This window comes from Chiloscyllium plagiosum, chromosome 43 (assembly GCF_004010195.1).
Source record: "Chiloscyllium plagiosum isolate BGI_BamShark_2017 chromosome 43, ASM401019v2, whole genome shotgun sequence".
Taxonomy (NCBI): domain Eukaryota; kingdom Metazoa; phylum Chordata; class Chondrichthyes; order Orectolobiformes; family Hemiscylliidae; genus Chiloscyllium; species Chiloscyllium plagiosum.
In genome coordinates, this window is record NC_057752.1 from 9,071,336 (window position 1) to 9,092,842 (window position 21,507).

General features: G+C 42.2%; 1 protein-coding gene across 8 annotated transcripts in view; it reads right to left on the reverse strand.

Annotated features, from left to right (window-relative positions):
• The window catches only part of LOC122543359 (cysteine/serine-rich nuclear protein 2-like), a 68,721-nt gene that overhangs the window by 17,506 nt on the left and 29,708 nt on the right, over positions 1 to 21,507 (reverse strand). For 6 of the 8 annotated variants that reach the window (XM_043681967.1, XM_043681971.1, XM_043681969.1 and 3 more), the window contains one exon: positions 5,965 to 6,126. In XM_043681967.1, coding sequence (XP_043537902.1) covers positions 5,965 to 6,118 — 154 coding nt within the window. In that variant the 5' untranslated portion in view covers positions 6,119 to 6,126. Of the gene's footprint in view, positions 1 to 5,481; positions 5,560 to 5,964; positions 6,127 to 7,940; positions 7,961 to 21,507 lie in introns of those variants that run through there. The other 2 variants (XM_043681973.1, XM_043681975.1) reach the window with 2 other exon arrangements.

Below are 21,507 nucleotides of genomic sequence, written 5' to 3' on the forward strand. Positions count from 1 at the left end.
TCATAGAGATCTACAGCACAGAAACAGACCCTTCGGTCCAACTCATCCATGCTGACCAGATATTGCAACCCAATCTAGTCCCACCTGGCCCATATCCCTCCAAACCCTTCCTATTCAATATACCCTTCCAGATGCCTTTTAAATGTTGCTATTGTACTAGCCTCCACCACTTCCTCTGGCAGTTCATTTCCATATATGCACCACCCTCTGCGTGACAAATTTGCCCCTTAGGTCTCTTTTATATCTTTCCCCTCTCACCCTAAACCTATGCCCTCTAGTTCTGGACTCCCTCACCCCAGGAAAAAGACTTTGTCTATTTATACTATCCATGCCCCTCATGATTTTATAAACCTCTATAAGGTCACCCCTCAGCCTCCAGGGAAAACAGCCCTTGCCTATTCGATCTCTCCCTATAGCTCAAATCCTCCAACCATGGCAACATCCTTGTAAATCTTTTCTGAACCCTTGTAAGTTACACAACATCTTTCCAATAAGAAGGAGACCAGAATTGCACGCAATATTCCAACAGTGGCCTAACCTGTACAGCCACAGCAGGACCTCCCAACTCCTATACTCATACTAAACACCTTCTTCACTATCCTATATACCTGTGACTCCACTTCCAAGGAGCTATGAACTTGCACTCCAAGGTCTCTTTGTTCAGCAACACTCCCTAGGACCTTACCATTAAGTGTATGAACCTGCACTCCAAAGTCTCTTTTTTCAGCAACACTCCCTAGGACCTTACATTAAGTGTATAAGTCATGCTAAGATTGGCTTTCCCAAAATGCAGCACCTCACATTTATCCAAATTAAACTCCATCTGCCACTTCTCGGCCCATTGGCCCATCTGATCAAGATCCCGGTGTAATCTGAGGTAACCCTCTTCGCTGTCCACTACACCTCCAATTTTGGTGTTATCCGCAAACTTACTAACTGTACCTCTTATGTTCACAGCCAAATCATTAATATAAATGACAAAAAGTAGTGGACCCAACACTGATCCTTGTGGCGCTCCGCTGGTCACAGGCCTCCAGTCTGAAAAACAACCCTCCACCACCACCCTCTGTCTTCTACCTTTGAGCCAGTTCTGGATCCAAATGGTGAGTTCTCCCTGTATTCCATAAGATCTAAACTTACTAACCAGTCTCCCATGGGGAACCTTGTCGAACCCCTTACTGAAGTCCATAAAGATAACATCTACCACTCTGCCCTAATCAATCCTCTTTGTTACTTCTTCAAAAAACTCAATCAAGTTTGTGAGATATGATTTCCCACACACAAAGCCATGTTGACTATCCCTAATCAGTCCTTGCCTTTCCAAATACATGTACATCCTGTCCCTCAGGATTCCCTCCAACAACTTGCCCACCACCGACATTAGTGAATATTGTACAGTATACAGTTTCTCTTTATACTGCAATAGTAGCTGAAATATCAGCCATCAGATGTTACATGATCGTTTGTCCACAGTATGTTTGGGCAGAAAGGTGGCAAATGGAGTTCAATGTAGGTAAGTGTGAGGTGATTCACTTTGGTAAGAGTAACAAAAAGATGGGGTACTGGGCTAATGGTCGGATACTTGGTAGTGTGGATGAGCAGAGGGATCTTGGTGTCCATGTACACAGATCTCTGAAAGTTGCCACCCAGGTAAATAGTGCGGTGAGGAAGGCATATGGCGTACTGGCTTTTATTGGTAGAGGAATTGAGTTCCGGAGTTCTGAGGTCATGTTGCAGTTGTATAAGAGTCTGGTGCGGCCGCACCTGGGGTATTGTGTGCAGTTTTGGTCGCCATACTATCGGAAGGATGTGGAGGCACTGGAACGGGTGCAGAGGAGGTTTACCGGGATGTTGCCTGGTATGGTAGGAAGATCGTATGAGGTAAGGCTGAGGCACTTGGGGTTGTTTTCATTGGAGAAAAGAAGGTTTAGGGGTGACTTGATAGAGGTGTATAAGATGATTAGGGGTTTAGATAGGGTTGACCGTGAGAACCTTTTTCCACGTATGGAGTCAGTTATTACAAGGGGGCATAGCTTTAAATTAAGTGGTGGTGGTATAGGACAGATGTTAGGGGTAGGTTCTTTACTCAGCGAGTCGTGAGATCATGGAATGCCCTGCCAGTAGCAGTGGTGGATTCTCCCTCATTATGGGCATTTAAACGGGCATTGGATAGGCATATGGAGGATAGAGGGCTAGTGTAGGTTAGATGGGCTTGGATCGGCGCAACATCGAGGGCCGAAGGGCCTGTTCTGCGCTGTATTCTTCTATGTTCTATGTTCTATACTTTCTCTGGACTCTAATTGTCTAATTTCTGAAGACATCCCATTTTCCAGCTGTCCCTTTACCTGCGAACCTCTGTCCCCAGTCAGCTTTTGAAAGTTCTTGCCTAATACCGTCAAAATTAGCCTTTCTCCAATTTAGAACTTCAATGTTTGGATGCGATCTCTCCTTTTCCATCACTATTTTAAAACTAATAGAATTGTGGTCGCTGGCCCCAAAGTGCCCCCACTGACACTTCAGTCACCTGCCCTGCCTTATTTCTCAAGAGTAGGTCAAGTTTCGCACTCTCTCTAGTAGGTACATCCACATACTGAATCAGAAGATTTTCTTGTACACACTTAACAAATTCCTCTCCATCTAAACCCTTAACTCTATGGCAGTCCCAGTTTATGTTTGAAAAGTTAAAATCCCCTACCATAACCACCCTATTATTCTTACAGATAGCTGAGATCTCCCTACAAATTTGTTTCTCAATTTCCCTGACTATTAGGGGGTCTATAATACAACCCCAATAAGGTGATCATCCCTTTCTTATTTCTCAGTTCCACCCAAACAACTTCCCTGGGTGTATTTCTGGGAATATCCTCCTCAGCACAGCTGTAATGCTATCCCTTATCAAAAATGCCACTCCCCCTCCTCTCTTGCCTCCCTTTCTATCCTTCCTGTAGCATTTGTATCCTGGAACATTAAGCTGTCAGTCCTGTCCATCCCTGAGCCATGTTTCTGTAATTGCTATGATATCCCAGTCCCACGTTCCTAACCGTGCCCTGAGTTCATCTGCCTTCCCTGTTAGGCCCCTTGCATTGAAATAATTAAACTGCATTTATGTTCCAGGATACAAATGCTTCAGGAAGGATAGAAAGGGAGGTAAGAGTGGAGGGGGAGTGGCATTTTTGATAAGGGATAGCATTACAGCATAATGACTGTCGTTAGCACTGTCGCTTCACAGTACCAGGGACCCTGGTTCGATTCCAGCCTTGGGTGACTGTCTGTGTGGAGTTTGCACGTTCTCCCAGTGCCTGCGTGGGTTTCCTCCAGGTGCTCGGATTTCCTCCCACAGTCCAAAGATGTGCAGGTCAGGTGAATTGGCCATACTAAATTGCCCATAGTGTTAGGTGCATTAGTCAGAGGGAAACGGGTCTGGGTGGATTGCTCTTTGGAGGGTCGGTGTGGACTGGTTGGGTCGAAGACCCTGTTTTCACACTGTAGGGAATCTAATCTAACCACAACCTTCTCAAGGGCAGTGAGGGATGGGCAATGAATATTGGCCGAGCTAATGATGCCCACATCAAATAAATAATTTTAAAAGTGGCCCATGTGTAAAACATGCTGCTGATTTACAATTAGCTTGTTTCACTACTGGAGTGGACTCAAGACACTGCCACTATTTCCCAGGAAATATTGGAAAAGGAGATTTAAAGGACGCTTTTGATTTAAATGAGCAAATAGAAAAGTTTTATTCGTTCAATTGGGCAATGAGAGATAAAGGGTCATTAATTTAAAATTGTTTTAAAGAAGAGTCAGGAGAAGGATAAAGCTAACAGTCAGGTGCCACCATTAATCAAGTAGACTTTAGTCAATATGGGAAACAACATTGAGTGGATGGATAGAGAACCTGACTGTAGCTTGATCTTTCTTCCTCTTAGGGTAATTTGGATGTTGGAAGAGCAGCCCAGTAAAGATGAGATGCATGATAGCCATCAACTGGAAAATATTGAGTATTAAATAATTTATTTGTTTGCTCAGCTCCTTTTAGCTGGTGAAAGCTTAAAAGGGACCAAGTTTTTGACAACACTACAGCCAAGATAATAGGGCAATTGAGGGTTTATTAGTTGACTTACATTAATTGTTGAATAGAGGATTACTTGTAGTGAATTGAAAAAAATTGCAGTATTGTGTTGTCATTTTGTGTAATTGAAAACATTGTGCCTTTTAAAACCATCTCCATAAACAGGGTGCAAGTTGCATAGAATCAAGATTGTTTAATGCTCTGTTAAATATTGGCTTCTGATTGTATTTTGCCTAGTTTAAAAGGGATCAAACAACTGGCATTTGATGTCTATTCACACAAATATCCAAAACTTACCTGTTCGGAAACCAAAGTGTGGAAGATTTAATGTTTAAACGTGCATTTCTCACTCAGCTGCTGACAATCTTGAATCTTGTGTATAGTCCTACAGATGCTCATCACTTGCCAGTCATCAATTGATACGACCATCCTTCACTCAGCCATGCTGGACTGCAGGCAGACCACTTAACAATGGAGGCCAAAACCGATAATTCAAAGTTCTCCACATCACACATTCACTTTTCAGAAGATAACATTCAGGAGGAGTGTTACAATACTTTTTACCTCTCTGCTCTAGGAGATACCAAGACCAATTCAATCCCAGCTGTGGTTAAAAACCAAATAGCAACTGTTAATCAAATTGATGCTCAGGTCAGCATGTGGTGATTCAAAATGACTGAACCATTAGAGGATGGATGAGCTCAAGCATTTTCACCAGTGGTAGTTTGACCAAAAACAGGCACAATGTGGGAAGACTGACTGGGAAAAGTCACATTTTAGGGAATCAGAGTTCCTGATCTTACTGCGGGGGGGGGATTTAGTATTTTGCTACAGAGAGCTGATAGTACCTGGTTCGTTCAGTTAGCTTGATGGCTTTTGTGAGATTCAAAATGCCAACACTGCAGGTTGATATCCTCTTCTAGTTGAGATAGACTTGGGACCTGCCCCCTCACCCCTTCCCCATGTTTGATGCAGAACAGTTTCCTTCAAGTTATATAACCAATTGTTTCTCTCTGATAGTGTTGCCGGTCATCCCTCAGACTCTGAGTAATTACCTACTTACCTAAAGCTGAAATTGTTGGGAGCAGGTGGGCAGGGAAGAACTATAAATTAGTAATTCAGACTAAGTTTTGCTGTGAAGTTACAAACCTTAAGGAAAGCCTTGAATATTGGTTAGTACCCCTTGGCCAGGTTACAGTAAATAGAGATTCGAAATGCTATGTCCTGGAGTGCGTCTCATGTCAAGTCCAGCTGAGAAGCCAAAATGAAACTGCAAGTTTTCTCAAAAATGCTAAGATTTCAATTTCTTTACAATAGAAAAACCCTTGGATCCATAGCCCCAGCATAGATTTCTCTACCAATTTTACAGTTCTCAGTAGTCTATCCATACAGTAAAGCATGTCAGGACTTACAATATAAGGTGATGAATTGTCTGAAATGTTTCTTTCTCCATCCTCGCAATTATCAACACAAATCTTGCACTTCGAAAGCTGCTTTGACACCGGCCCTCAATTCAACTAAATTAGAGGACACAGGTGTCTATGAGTTAAAGGTGTTTCCACTGTTGAGTCCAAAACCCTCATCCCAGTACACTTAGGCCCACACGAAGCAAAAAGAACAGGGCTCATCAGTAAACTGATAAGGGAGCAACGTTTTAATTATGGCACTGCACTTACATTATTCATCTGAAAGCATTTCGTACATCTTCCTCTCAAACTAAAAAGAATCCCTGAGAAGTATATTCTTAAGCTGTCCTAACTTTCTCATCTACTCACTGGCTCTTGGAAAGATTTTCTCTTTTTTTACCAGAAATACCTATCATCTTGCTTTAGTTACGCACTGTAGCTGCGAATCCAAATTGAAAGCTTGTCCCTTTAATTGCTTTTGACACTTACGGCTCAGCTCCCTGGAGGTGGGAGGGTTGACGCTGTCACAGCTGTCTGCACTGTCACTGCTGGAAATGTCATCATCGGATTCCTTGGGTGAAGAACACAATGACGAACCATCCACCTCTTCAAATTTGCGCTTTATGCTGACAGCCATCTCCATTTCTTACCCTGTTGAAGAGAATGAGTACATGACTGGAAACTTCAATTCAGTTATTATTTTGAAAAAGGCACACACCACTGATCATCTCAGTCAACCTACATTCCTTCTTTATGAAATGAAGCAAAGCCTTGTGAAATGTACTCATTGTTTTGGTGTAGGAGACACAGCAGCCCATTTGCACACAGTACAGTCTCGCAAATGACAAGGAGATACAGGAGCATAATCTGTTTTACAGATGTTGATTTTGGAGTAAACATTGATGAGGCCATCAGGAATAACTCCTCTGCTACACTTAAATGACGTTGTGGGATCTATACAGCCACGTAAGGGGGAAGAGAAGGGCCTCAGTTCCATTTCACATTGGCTGTACCGCCTCCTACTTTGCAATATTCCTTCAGCACGGCACTAAAGTGTCAGTACTAATTCATCACTAATGCATTGAACAACAGAAAATGATTTCATCTAAATCAAATCAGAGGCAGATCCTGGACACTTTGGGTAACTTTCATGTAGTGCTGTTTAGCTTCAGTGCTCCTATATGTGCAAACCCCTCACTTCAGTGGTTTCTCACTGACCGCTGCCAGGAGTGTGAAATATGAACTTTACAAATCATTTGTCCTCACCAAATCAAATCAGATGGTGTTTTTTAAAAAAAATCTACTAGTAAATGAGCTTTCCTGACAAATCATACAACACTGGGTCATTGGCTCGGATCTCATCCCAACCCCCGCACCAAATATATGGCAGAATCCTTGCTGGGGTACCTGGTTTTTCTCAGGTAGCAGCCCAGCCTAGGTCATTGGTAGGACCCCTTCCTGGGCAATGGTGACTCCTCCCAGCAGCATGTTAAGCTCCTCATTGTGCAGGGACAAACAAGAGATGGTAAGCTATGATGCTCGTCTTCTGTTTGTCCTAGGCCACATTGCACACCAGCTCGAGACCCTGCGTTCAGGTACTGGAAGGTGGCAGCAGGGAAAGGGGGTGACCTAACCCCGACCCACGGGGCATAGTGCTTCTTGCATAGCAGGGATTTCATGCAGCTGACTGGGAACCAGAGTTCAGCTCAGGAGAAGCAGGTCTTGGTGTCGGTGAGCCCTATTCCTCCAGTTTTACTGCAATTGGACATTCTTTCCTTCCCCTTAAAACCTTCCCTGACCACCAGGAGAATTACTCAGTACTAGCAAGTCACCTACTCGGATAACACCAAAAGTGGAGGTGTAGTGGACAGTGAAGGTTACCTTGGAGTACAATGGGATCTTGATCAGATGGGCCAAAGGGCTGAGGAGTGGCAGGTGGAATTTAATGTAAAAGGCATCTGGACGGGTACACGTATAGGAATGGTTTAGTGTGATATGGGCCAAATGCTAGCAAGTGGGACTAATTTATTTAGGATATCTGGTCATCCTGGACGAGTTGGATTGAAGGGTCTGTTTCCATGCTGTACATCATTTTTATCTCTTTCTCATTCATCTTCCATTTTCACTCCCACCCCCAAAATAAATCAGGAACTCCGTTCCATCTCACAGTATCAGCTAGGCTCAGAGTGGGACATCCTGCCAACCAGGAGGTTGTGGATTCCAGCCAAAATCGATGTAATTGAGGCTGACAATTCAGTGCAATTTACAGGGTGTGCTGCACTTTCAAAAATGACATTTTTTGACAAGACATTAAACCAAGTTTACTTATTCTGGCAGGATTAAGAGAGATTGCATAACATATTTGAATGGGAGTCATTGTCCTCGTCAGTATTCATCATTCAACTAAATATCATAAAACACAGACAAACGGATTGTGATCACCACAACAATAATGAGATAAGTACCACCACTCTGCCTCAATGATGACGCATCACTGGCTGGGCTAGCATTTATTGCTCATCCTAAATTGTCCTCGAGTAAGTGGTGAGCTTCCTTCTCGAACTGCTGCAGTCCTCAAGATGTAGGTACGCCCACAGATTTTGTTAGGGAGGGAGTTCCAGGATATTTATCCAGTGGGAGAGATATTTCCAAGTCAGAATGAAGTGTGGTTTGGAGAGAAATTTCCAGGTGGTGGTATTCCTGTGTAGCTGCTGTCCTTGTCCTTTTAGATAGTAGAGATTATGGGTTTCAAAAGTTGCTGAAGAAGCTTTGATGTATTTCAGCATCAGTAGGTACACACTGCTAAGTGTTGGTGGTACAGGGACTGAATATTTGTGGATGTAGTGCCAGTCAAATGGGCCGCTTTGTCCTGAATGGTGTCAATCTTCTTGAGTGTCATTGGAGTTGCACTCATTCAGGCAAGTGGGGAGTGGTTTGTCACACTCCTGACCTGTGCTTTGTAGATGGTGGATCGGCATTGGGGAGTCAGGTGGTGAGTTACATGCTGCAGTATTGTGAGCCTCTGACCTGCTCTTGTAGCTACTATAAATTATATGGCTAGTCCAGGTCAGTTTCTAGTCAATAATAATCCCCAATATGCTGACAGTGGAGGATTTAGTGACGGTGGTACCATTGAATGTTAAGAGTAAAGGTTAGATTCTCTCTTGTTGGAGATAATTATTGCCTGGCACTTGTGCAGTGCAAATGTTACTTGCCACTTGTCAGCCAAAAGATAAATATTGTTCTAGTCTTGCGACATTTTAACATGGACTGCTGTAGTATCTGAGGAATGTTACAACATGGGGTAACCCCCCCCGCCCCGCTAATTTAAATCAGCAACACAAATGATTTACCCTGTGCAGTAAGCTGGAAAAATTCAAAAGGCCAAGAGCTATCCCAAAGTCACTATTTAAAGGAAGAAGTAACAACTTTATTTTTAAAAGTCTAACAGAGAATAAATTAACTAACAACTATTTACAACTCCTTTCTCCTTCCTTCCCCTTCTACAATACTGGTCCGATAAAACTCCCGATTAAGATTTTATCAAAAAATTCAAATTTCAAAACCAGGCAGCTGTCGAATCTTCTCTTTGTATCTTCCTCGGTCTTTTCTTCTTCTTCTTAGAAAAGATGTTTCACAGGTCTTTGATAGATAAAGGTACCTTTAAGAGAGCTGTGTTTCAGACAGTCTGTACATGCTGGTGGCTAGGCATTTCTCCCTCAACTGTTCAATTGGTTTTTGGGTTTTATACCCCAAAGCATCAGATCATTTCATTAGTATTTTGACAATAAATTCAAACTTGATTGGCGTTTAGTATTTGGGGGAATAATTTAAACTGATTGGCTGAATTTGAATTTGTTTTGTCTCATAGCAACCCAAATTCTGTTTGCTGCTGGATAATGTTACATTGTAAATTTTCCAGTACTCTGTTCTTGCTAAGTCCTTCAGCTCTCAAAGGTACACTACCCCTTACACCTTCATAACACCCTCTTCCTTAAGAGGAAATGAACCATCATAATGAAAAGATGGCTTCATTTTTTTTTCTATTCTTTAAACACATCACCATAACATACAGATAACTTTAATCTAAGTTCACCTTAACTTCTTCCCATATAGACAACATTGGATAAGTACAAATCTCATCTAAACTTTCAGTTAAATCTGCGATAATGCATCTGCAATTACATTCTTATGACCCACAACATGTATGATTTTTAAATTAAAAGTCTGTAAGATAAGACAAAATAATCTCATATTCTTGCTTTTAAAGCATTTTAAGAATGTAAGAGGATTGTGATCTGTGTACACAACCGTCTGCAACACACTGTTGGTGACATACAACATCTTAATGTTGTGAGGCCAGTACCAAAATCAATAGTTCTTTTTTGATTGTGCAGTATTTCTTCTGGCGGATATTGAACTTCATCGAAAAGTAACCCACTGGCAGTTCAATCCCATCCTCACTTCCTGTAACAGTCCAGCTCCAACTCCTATGTCACTAGCATCAATGGAGACTTTGAAAAAGTTTGGTGTAGCTAAAACTGGGTTGGTGGTTAATATTGTTTTCAAATGGTTAAATGCCTCCTGGCATTGTTCTGTCCACCAAAACTTTGTTCTTCTTCAGCAAATCAGTTAATGGTGCCATTACACTGCTGATGTTTGGAACAAACTTCTGATAGGACCCGCCTAGTCCCAAGAATTGAAGTACCTCTTTCTTTGAGGTTGGTCGTGGAAATTCCTCGATAGCCTTCGTCTTTGTGTTCTGTGGGGTCACCCTTCCATGACTGATAATGTCCCAAGAACGTCACTTCTGCTTTCGCAAATTCAGTTTTAAGTTTATTACCAGCTTTGCTTCTTGTAGTCGTTCAAAGAGCTCTGCCAACTGTACCATGTGATCTTTCCAGGACTTAAAGATCACTACATCATCCAAATAGACTGCAGAGTTTGTTAACCCAGCCACAATTCTGTTCATCAGTCTTTGGAATGTGGCTGGCGCATTCTTACTTCCAAAGGGTATCACTTTACATTGATATAGCCCATTTGGGGTTACAAACGCAGAAATTTCTTTCGCCGTCTCTGATAAAGGTACCTGCCGGTAATGACGCATTAAGTCCAACTTGGTGGTGTAACTGGCTCATCCAACTTTCTCGATAGTTTTCTAATCTGAATTGGATAGGAGTCCAATTTTGTAATGGCGTTGACCTTCCGATAATCCACGCAGAATCATGGAGTCCCATCCGGTTTGGGAACTAAAACGATTGGCAAACTCCACTCACTCTGGCTCGGTTCGATGATATCCTCCTTGAGCATGGCCTCCATCTCCTTCTGGACCTGTCTGGCTTTGAAACAATTAAGCCGCTAGGGGTGTTGTTTTGTCGGAGCAGTATTCCCTATGTCTACTTCATGTACAATAGCATTTGTCCTCTGATTCTTACATATGTCCTTATACTGCAGTAACAAATCTTTCAACTGCATTCTATGCTCCTGAGACAGGTAGCTTACTAACCTATCCCACTCCTCAAGGACTTCTTCACTTTTAATCTATTTTGAGGCACATCAAAATCCATATCATCTGGATTTGATTCCTCACTCTGTAGGGTAGTGACTTACACTCGTTTCTCCAGTTCTTTCTAGCATAATACAGTTTTAACATGTTCACATGACATACCAGAGACTTTTTTTCTATCTGACATCTTTACTAAATAGTTCACCTGACTCAACTTTTTCTCAATTTGATAAGGACCACTAAACCTGGCTTTGAAGGGATCTCCTATCACTGGTAACAATACTAACATGTTGTCCTCTCGGGAAAACATCACAAGAGTCTCAGAGCTTTTATCTGCCACCCTATTCATTCTATACTGTGCCCTCTTTAGGTGCTGTTTAGCTAACTCACCTCCTCTATTTAATCTCTCCCTCACCTCCGATACATAATCCAAGTGTGAGACCTCTGACTTTGGTCCTGTCAATTTTTCTTTTATCAATTTCAAAAGACTCCTCACTTCATGCACGAATATTAACTCGAAGGGAGTAAACTGAGTAGCTTCATTTGGGGCATCTCTAATGGCAAACAATATGAATGGGATAGCTTTATCCCAATCATTCGGGTAATCCTGATAGTATGCTCTCAGCATGGTCTTCAAGGTCTGATGCCACCTTTCTAAAGCTCCCTGGGATTCAGGATGATACCCACTGGATTTAAACTGCTGTATACCGAAGCTATCCATAACCTCCTTAAAACAGCCTAGCAGTAAAATTTGACCCTTGGTCTGACTGAATCTCTCTGGGTAGCCCATACCGTGTGAAGAAAACTACTAACTCCTCTACCACCCTTTTGCCTCGATACTCCGTCATGGAATTGCTTCTGGAAATCTGGAAGACACATCCATTATGGTTAACAAGTACTGGTTGCCACTTTTAGTTCTTGGGAGGGGATCTACACAATCAATTATAACCCACGGGAAAGGTTCTTCGAATACGGGAATTGACAACAAAGGGGCTGGTTTTATGTGGCTTACCTACCATTTGGCATATATGACACATACAGCAAAAATCAACCTTGTGCGTTCCAGGCCAATAAGATTATTTTTATACTTTAGCTGGAGTCTTTCGAACCTGTAGGTGATCTCCTACAGGTAGTTCATGTACTATCTCTAACACCACCTACCTGTATACTACCGACAACACAATCTGGTGCACTTTGGCCCATTTCTCCTCTGCACTAACCTGCCGTGGTCTCGATTTCCATCTTAGAATTCTATCTTTCAGATAATAACCCTTAGGAACATTTTCTGCCTCCTTTTCGGAGTACAAATCATATATACAGAGGAACCTTGATTATCCGAACAAGATGGACGGGCACAATTTCGTTCAGATAATCGATTATTTGCTTAATTGTTTCAATGCCTTTCCTCTGGGGCTCAGTTTTCTGTTAAGTTCACTCCCTGTCAGGAGACCAGGCAGCAGTACACCATGGGCGAGCCCTCGCCCCCATCCCGCCACCCCCTCCCCAAAAAGATGTACAGGACAATGTCGGAGAGATTATCTGGGGGGGGGGGGGGGGGAGAGGTTAGGGTACACCCCTGTGTAGTCCTCCAGGAAAAGTGTGGGGAGAGAAAGGGGGCAGGAGGTCAGTCACTTGGAGATGGTGCCTGGGCTCCCATTAGTTCAGGACGGTTCTCGGCAGCATTTCAGTAAGCTGAGTTCACTTTTAATCACTGTAAACAAAAGACATGATCAGTGTTCGAAACATGTCTTTGATGTAATGTTTCTATCAGGACCTCGAGATCTGCTTCGGATAATCCGATATTCAGATAATTGATATTTGGATAATCGAGGTTCCTCTGTATATCTTTTAGCATTTTGTCTTGCTGTTGCAAGTCCCTTAGCCTTTCAGGATTAAGCACTTTGCCTGTTCAGGTTTTTCCTGCACCATTACATCAAACAGGGTGTCTGCTAACTGAACCTCAACTCTTTCATCTTTCTCTTTAGCTTTTGCTTCATGCTGTGACTTATGATAGTGGGATCTGGTTACTACACAGTCTGGGAAATTTTCAGGATATTTCTCTTAACTCCTCAGTTCCCTGGTCTTCCTTGACCTTCTCCACAACAAAGGGGTGTCACTCCCACCTTGGATCATCCTTCCTAAGAATAAAATGAATTCCTGGAACTGGCACTCTATCACTCCCACTGGTACTCTCCCAGTCTTGAGTTGGCATTCCAACCTGATCTTACATAGGGGAACACTAAATTTCAGTCCACCTGTACCAAAGATTACCACATTCTTGGGTAACAGATCAGAAAGAGTACATATTCACTCATCCCTTATTATCAGCGACTGGTTAGATCCTGTATCTCTCAAAATTATAACTTCTTGCCCTTCTCTCCACAGAAGTGAATTCTTTGTAGAGATCAGTTACTAACTCCATACCCAGCCCCTGCCTAGACTGTGCACTCCCCTGCAGCTCCTCGGTTCTTTTTGGGGTCTCCTTTATTATCTTCACTAATGCCACTGGCTTAGCTTCATTTACCACATCTTTTTCCACAGTGCCTTTCTTTAACGGCCAGCACTATGAGTTTACATGTCCCACTCTATCACAGTAGTAGCACTTGAGGCCTTTCACTTCCTTTCCACCCTCTTGAGCATCTTTAACCTGTGGTAAACATTTACCAGTGCTTTCTCCTCTCTGTTTCGTAGTGTAGGATCTGCCTTTCTCCCAACTTCTATCCCTCACAGGATGAAATTCTGGCCGGAATCTTCTCTTATGCACTAAGATGTATTCATCTGCTAAATCTGTTCCCCTTTTCACTTCCTGAACTTCCTGTTCCTCCACGTGAATTCCTACCATCTCTGGAAGTGAGTTTTTAAACTCCAACAGAATAGTGTCTTTTAGAGCCTCATAAGATCCTATTTATTTTTAAAGCACGCACCCATCTATCAAAATGACCATGTTTAATTCTTTCAAACTCAACATAAGTGTGACCTGGTTCTTCTTTATGTTACTGAACCGCTGTCTATATGCATCTGGTACCAATTTATAAGCACTTAAAATAGCCTGTTTAACCTCTTCATAATCTCTTGACCCCTCATCTGACAGCACAGCAAATACCTCACTAGCTCTGCCTACCAGTTTAGTCTGAACTAGCATTACCCATAAATCTTCGGACCATTCCATCTGCCTTGCCAATTTTTCAAAATGATGTAAAGAAGGCTTCAACATCTTTCTCATCAAAATATGGCAGAGTTTTGACATATTTGTATACATCGCTACCTTCTCTTTTAATCTCCATCCTGTTAACCTAATTTTGCTGACTAAGTCGCAACTTCAAGTTCAAATTCTCTCTTTTTGTCTCTCCCTTTCTTCTGTCTCTCTCTTTGCTCAGCTAAGAACCTCTCTCTCTTTCCTCATCTCCTAACTCCATTTTCCTCAATTGTAATTTAAAGTTTTTCTACGTCTACTGCACTTGTCTGTTTTTCTGATACAAAGTGTTTGAGTAATTCCCTTACAATTTCAGCTTTACTTTTGTCCTTGATTAAACCCAAATCTAACTTGTTTGCTAATTCTAAAAGTATGGCCTTTTTGTTTCCTTCTAAACTTTCTTGGCAAATTTGAGAATAATCTTCAAACCCCAGAACCTCTTTAGCAATTTTAAGAGCCATTTCTCTCACTTTTAAATTTAATCAACCACAAGGCACCAAAATTAAACAAACTGTCTCACCTCCGTTTTATTTAAAGATCTAGGACGCTAATCTGCAAGTATTTAAATCTGCTAGGACTTTGTGCCCCCAAATCTATTCAAATCTGTCTAAACCAGTTCAAATCTCAGATGAAAGCCCCCAAAAAGTATTATGACATGGGGTAAAACCTTCCCCCCCCCCCCAGCTAATTTACACCAGCAACACAAATGATTTACCCCGTGCAGTAATCTGTGAAAGATCGAGAGGCCAAGAACTATGCCAAAGTCACTATTTTAAAAAAAGTTGTTACATTTTCCTTTAAAGCCTAACAGAGAATAAATTAACTAACAACTATTGACAACTCCTTTCTCTAACCTATCTTTTACTTTCCCCTTCTATAATACTGGTCCAATAAAACCCCCGATTAAGATTTTACCAAAACAATTCAAATTTCAAAACCAGGCAGCTCTCAAATCTTCTTTGTATTTTCCTCTGTCTCCTTTTCTTCTTCCTCTTTGGAATTATGTTTCACAAGTAGCTAATAGATAAAGGTACCTTTAAGAGAGCGGTGTTTCAGGCAGTCTGTACACGCTGGTGGCTAGGCAGTTCTCCCTCAACTGTTCAATTGTTTTTTTTTTGGTTTTATACCCCAAAGTATCAGATTGTTTCATTAGTGTTAATATTGTCAAAATCCTAAATTCAAACTTGATTAGAGTTTGGTATTTTGGGGCATAATTTAAACTGATTGGCCGAATTTGAATTTGTTTTGTCTCATAGCAATCCAGGTACTGCTAGCTGCTGGACCAAATGTTACATTGTAAATTCTCCAGCACTCTTGCTAAGTCCTTCAACTCTCTTAAAAGGTACAGTACCCCTTACACCTGCATAACAGGAGTCACAAATCGTGCTGAACATGGTTGCTGATGATTGCATAGTCCCACTTCCGACCTTATGATAGAGGTCATTGATGAAGCAGCTGAAGATGCTTTGGCCAAGGATACTACCCCGAGGAGCTTACACAAAGATGTCCTGGAGCTGAGATGACTCACCAACAACCAGAACTACATTTTGTGCAATGTTTATGAGGCTCCCCCCGCCGACTCTCATGGACTCCAGTTTTGCTAGGGTTCCTTGATACCACACTTGGTCAAACATGACCTCGAATGTCGAGTATAGTCAATCTGCCCTCACATCAGAGGCCCTGTTGGAACCCAAACTGGGCATCAGTGAGCAGCTGCTGCTTTATGGCACTGTTGATGACACCCACCATCACTTTACATCTAATCACAAGTGAATTGATGGGGTGGTAACTGGCTGCATTGGATTTGGCCTGACTGTACAGGAAATATCTGGGCATGTTTCAGATAGTACTGGGTAGATGCCGGTGTTGTAGTTGTACTGCAACAATTTGGCTAGAGGCATGGCAGTTCTGGAGCACAAGTCTTCTATAGTATTGTTGGAATATTGTTAGGGCCCATAGCCTTGGCTTATCCAATGCCTTTAATGCCTCCTGAATGCTTAGTATTGAATTGCTAGATCTGTTCAAAATCAATTATGTTTACCACACAGTGATAGCGCCACACAACACTACATCCTCAATGTAAAGACAGGATGTTGCCTCCATAAGAAATGCATGGTGGTCACTACAATTGACGCTGCCATGGACAAATGCAACAGCAGAAGACAGATTACAGAGGATGAGGTCAAGTATGCTTTTCCCTCTTATTGGTTCCCTTGTCACCCTCAGCACATCCAAATGGCACTTAACATGGAATACCAATGATTCATATTTTGGGCTGGGAGGAGGCAGTACATGGTGGGTGGCACAGTGGTTAGCACTGCTGCCTCACAGCACCAGGGTCCCAGGTTAGATTCCAGCCTCAGGTGACTATCTGTGTGGAGTTTGCACATTCTGCCCGTGTCTACGTGGGTTTCCTCCGGGTACTCCAGTTTCCTCCCACAGTCCAAAGATGTGCAGGTCAGGTGAATTGGCCGTGCTAAATTGCCCATAGTGCAAGGTTTATTAGTCAGAGGGAAATGGTTCTGGGTAGGTTACTGTTCGGAGGGTTGGTGTGGACTGGTTGGGCCGAAGGGCCTGTTTCCACACTGTAGGGAATCTAATCTAATCTAACCCATATGAGGTTTCTTTGTGACATTGTCTATGCTTCACAAGGTCTGAAAACAGTGCTGAGGATTCTTAAGGAAATTCCTCCAAATACCACTGTGCCACCACCTTTGCCCCATCTGTCCTACCAATGGGACAGGAAATACCCAGGGAAAGTGATAATGGTGTCTGTAAACTATGATTCCATGGAGTATGACTATATCAAGCAACAGATTGACTAGTCTGTGCGACAACTCTCCCAATTTTGGCACTAGTCCTCAGATGTTAGTAAGGATGACTTTGCAGGGTTACAGAGTTGTTCCTGCCATTTATAATTCCAGTGCCTCAGTTGATACCAAGTGGACCATCCAGTTTCATTACTTTCTTTGCACCTTGAGCCATTTAGGTGCCATTTCAGAAAGTAGTTTAAAGTGAACCAAATTGCTGAGTCTGGAGTCCCATGTCGGTCAGAGCAAACAAGTTTCCTTCTTTAAAAAGGACATTAGTAGACCAGATGGGTTTTTACAACAACTGATAAATCCTGGTCATCATTGAAACTTTAAATTATTAGATTTTTTTTTAAACTCAAATTCCACCATTTTCCATGGTGCAATTCAAATCCAGGTCCCCAGAGCGTGACCTGGGCTTCTTGATTACTAACCCCGTGACAAACTAGATTTTGTCTGTTTGACCCTGGTCAATGTGTGGCCCCAGTGGCATCATCCCGAAGATCGGCATATTGTTGGATTGTGCGGGCTTTCTCTTCTCACCAATATCCTTTATCTTCTGGATTTGTCATTGGCTATCAACCTCGAGTGATTGGAATGCTGGCAGCTTCAGTTGTGACCTTGAATTGTTCTGCCAGGCAATGAAGGCTGCTCTTGTCTGTCCAGGAGATCACATATTTGAGCATCATTTTCATTAATCTAATCCTGATGACAGTGATGATCGAGCACAAGTCTACAGCGCAGTTGACTTTATTTGATCTGAAGATTTTCTTGATCGTGTGTGATCGACTCTTGAAACTCCTTCCTTCTCTTAGGTGGTTTTAGGGCTGATCTATCTCCTCTTGAACATATGGGCCTTGTCATGTCTGGTGCTAAGTAATACTTCATCATGGATTGAAAAGGTTGACAGCCTAACCAGCAGGTGTTTTTTTTTAATTCAGTGGTGAGATAGGGGCTTTGTCAGCTGGCCAGTATTTATTATCCATCCTTAGTTGTCCTTGGGAAAAAGTGGTGGTGAGCTGCAGTTCCTTGACCTACAATGCTCTTAAGCAAGGAAATTCCTGAATTTTGACCCAGCAACAGCGAAGGAACAGCAATATATTTCCAATTCAGCGTAATAAGTCCCCTGACATGGAGTAAGTATGCGATACAGACATCAATAACTTTGACGTGAATAATTATTTAGTCAAGGAAATGCCACTGCTTTGATCTAAGACATGAATCTGTATTTGCCCTTCTACTGGAAGAGGATGCTGGTTATAATGAGGCCAAGCTAAGAACACTGTCAGCAGAATACCATTTGCATTGGCTGTTCTCCACAGTTGTGCTCCAGACCTTGGAATCATGGCGAGCCCTGGCTTTACAGTTCCCCTATAGGATTATTTTTCTTTGTTGGGAGAGCAGAGGGGACTTAAAAAGGTCAGAATAAAGCTTTCCCTTAACATCTTCATTGGAGTCAGATTGGGGTAAAGCACCAAAATGACAGTGGCACATTGGTTACAACTGAACTGTATGTGAAGTGTCATTAGTCCTTCATTAGATACACTGTGTGAGCTCCCAAATCCTATTCCAGGTGAAAAAACCAACTCCGTGGACATGAAGTTTGCTGTTACTCTACCCTTACCAACAGACAGTGTATCCTCCAAGGACATTAGATTTCCCTGGAGGGTGACAATGTCAATTTGATTGTCGTAATGGGTTGGGATAGGATCACATTTTTTCCATATAAAAATAAAAAATCAAAAGAACTGCGGTTACTGTAAATCAAACAAAAACAAATTGCTGGAAGAACTCAGCAAATCTGGCAGCACCAGTGGAAAGAAATCAGAGTTAACATTTCAGGTCCAGTGACCCTTCCACAGAACAGAGTTGAAAATGTCAACTGATTTTTTTTCCACTGGTGCTGCCAGACCTGCTGAGCTTTTCCAGCAATTGTGTTTTTTGGTTCAAATCGTTGCCTTTCTGGACAGCCACTTGTGAGATTATCCATGATTGTTCTAACATCTCAAATTTAAAGAGCTTTCTTTCTTTGATCAGAAAATGGCAGACCAGCCAGGTTTAAGTGGGACAGCCTGTTTTTTAAAAAAGCCATTTGAAAATAAGAGGCCACCCTCCCCATTCAGCATAAACAGAGGGTCTCCTGAAGTGGACTGCTCAGTCACAGATGCTGCTGTCTAAACACACCTCTGTGCAAATTCTTGCCTTGAAATTCCTAAGGTTCAAAGCCCTGTACCCATTGCTAATGCTCCATCTCCATGGGACTTGGCAAAAGGATCCTAGTAGAAGTCTGTACATGACTGCATTAAACATAGGCACCTTGGGATGTTGTCATTTTCAACACAATCTTGATGTTTTTATAAATGGATTTCAGTGGTGTGACAAGCCACAATGACCAGGACCACTGTTTCACTGCAGCCTTGAAGCTATGCAGGCAATCATGGCTGTTGTGATGGCAGAGCTACAGTTTCCAGCAGGGGTTAGCCACTAATGCAATGAGGCAGCACAGCACTGTGACATTCTCAAATTTTCATGCACAGACTTTCCAGCAAGTGGTAACTGGATAGCAAGCTAGAAGTAACCTGTCAGTAAGGGTGCCAATCACTTTTTAAAAAAGGAAGCATTTTCATGTGATTGCCTGTCACCCAGTGATCATTGGAATTGTTCTGTACCCCAAATCAACACAAAAACAAGGTTGTTTTGGTTTGCCCAATGGGAGTTTAGGAATATGCCAAGGCAGTCAGTGTTTTGTTCCCTTTTTGGCTAAGCCTTGGAAGTATTTTACTTCAAGTACAAATGTGATAAGATCCAGCTTTCAACCTTGATTTTCTTTGGAAGAGTTTCCAATGTCAAAAAAAAAGGCTTTTAAATTGCTGAATATTTTTCCTTTTATTTGATCTTTAAGCACACATTTGGACTGATTTTTGATTTTCTTGGCAAGAAAAGGTGTTTGCAAGGTTTGCAAAGGTTTGTAGCTCAGGTTGAGGTTTAGGGTGTAGGTTTGCTCGCTGAGTTGTAAGTTTGATATCCAGACGTTTCATTACCTGGCTAGGTATCATCATCAGTGGCAACCTCCAAGTGAATCGAAGCTGTTGTCTCCTGCTTTCTATATATATATCTTTCTCCTGGGTGGGGTTCCTGGGGTTTGTGGTGATGTCATTTCCTGTTCGTTTTCTGAGGGGTTGATAGATGGCATCTAGATCTGTGTGTTTGTTTATGGCGTTGTGGTTGGAGTGCCAGGCCTCTAGGAATTCTCTGGCATGTCTTTGCTTAGCCTGTCCCAGGATAGATGTGTTGTCACAGTCGAAATGGTGGTTTTTTTCATCCGTGTGTAGGGCTACGAGGGAGAGGGGGTCGTGTATTTTTGTGGCTAGCTGGTGTTCGTGTATCCTGGTGGCTAACTTTCTTCCTGTTTGTCCTACGTAGTGTTTGTGGCAGTCCTTGCATGGAATTTTGTGCAAGAAAAAGTGTGCAACTTTCAACTGAATCTCAAAGAAACTGGAACAGAACGCAGTTAGTAAAGTGAGATAATACTGCATATCAGCACCAATGAAAGGGAAATGGATGTGGGGTGGCAACAAAGCAGATAAGTTAGTTTGCCCAGGGAACAGTGCAACTTTGTTCATTCCACCAATTAAGTAATCGGTATTGGGGTCAATCTACACCTTAAGGATAATTCAATAAACTGGATAAGTTACTGACAAGTTAAACTCCCAGATAGAAACTTCTGTCCTGGCATAGTGAATACAGACAACATGGCTGCCACTTTTCTCCCCAACCCACCACAATGGGATAACCTTGTTATTCAGAGAACGGTCTCTGATCAGGCTCCATGCTCACTGTCGCAATTAATACTGAAGTAAACTTATTTTCTCTATTACAGGTTTAATAGTTGCTGATACAAAAGGAGTCTTTATAACTCAGTAGTTTAGCAACATGACTACTATATGGAATACCAGCAAACTCAGATTTTCTGTAAGATTAATTTTCCTTCATGTTTGTCCTTATGTTCTTCACCATCGGCAGCTTTCACATTTTATTTTTGGCTGACACACTAATGAACCAATCTGTTTCCTCTCTTTACTTGATGTGTCCTTAGGCATCTGCTCCAAACAGATGTTATTAGCTTTGTGATGTAATGAATGGGTGCACCTAGCAACCAGCTCATATGCTTCTCCACACCAGTTGTGATGTGTTCTATGCTTAAAGGCCACTTCAGAATTTAGTGTTGAATACAGATTTAATAATTACATTCAGCAGATCTAAGGCTCAAACTATGATTGGTTTAGGTGATTTGGATTCCCAGCATCTCATAACTTGAGCAATAACTGACAGTGGAAGGGAAGATGTATACCATTAGTCAAAACAGAAGCTATAGAGCTGGGCCTTCAGTGTAGCACAGGCAAAATCGACGTTTCGGGCAAAAGCCCTTCATCAGGAATAAAGGCAGAGGGCCTGAAGCGTGGAGAGATAAGCTAGCCTTTATTCCTGATGAAGGGCTTTTGCCCGAAACGTCGATTTTGCCT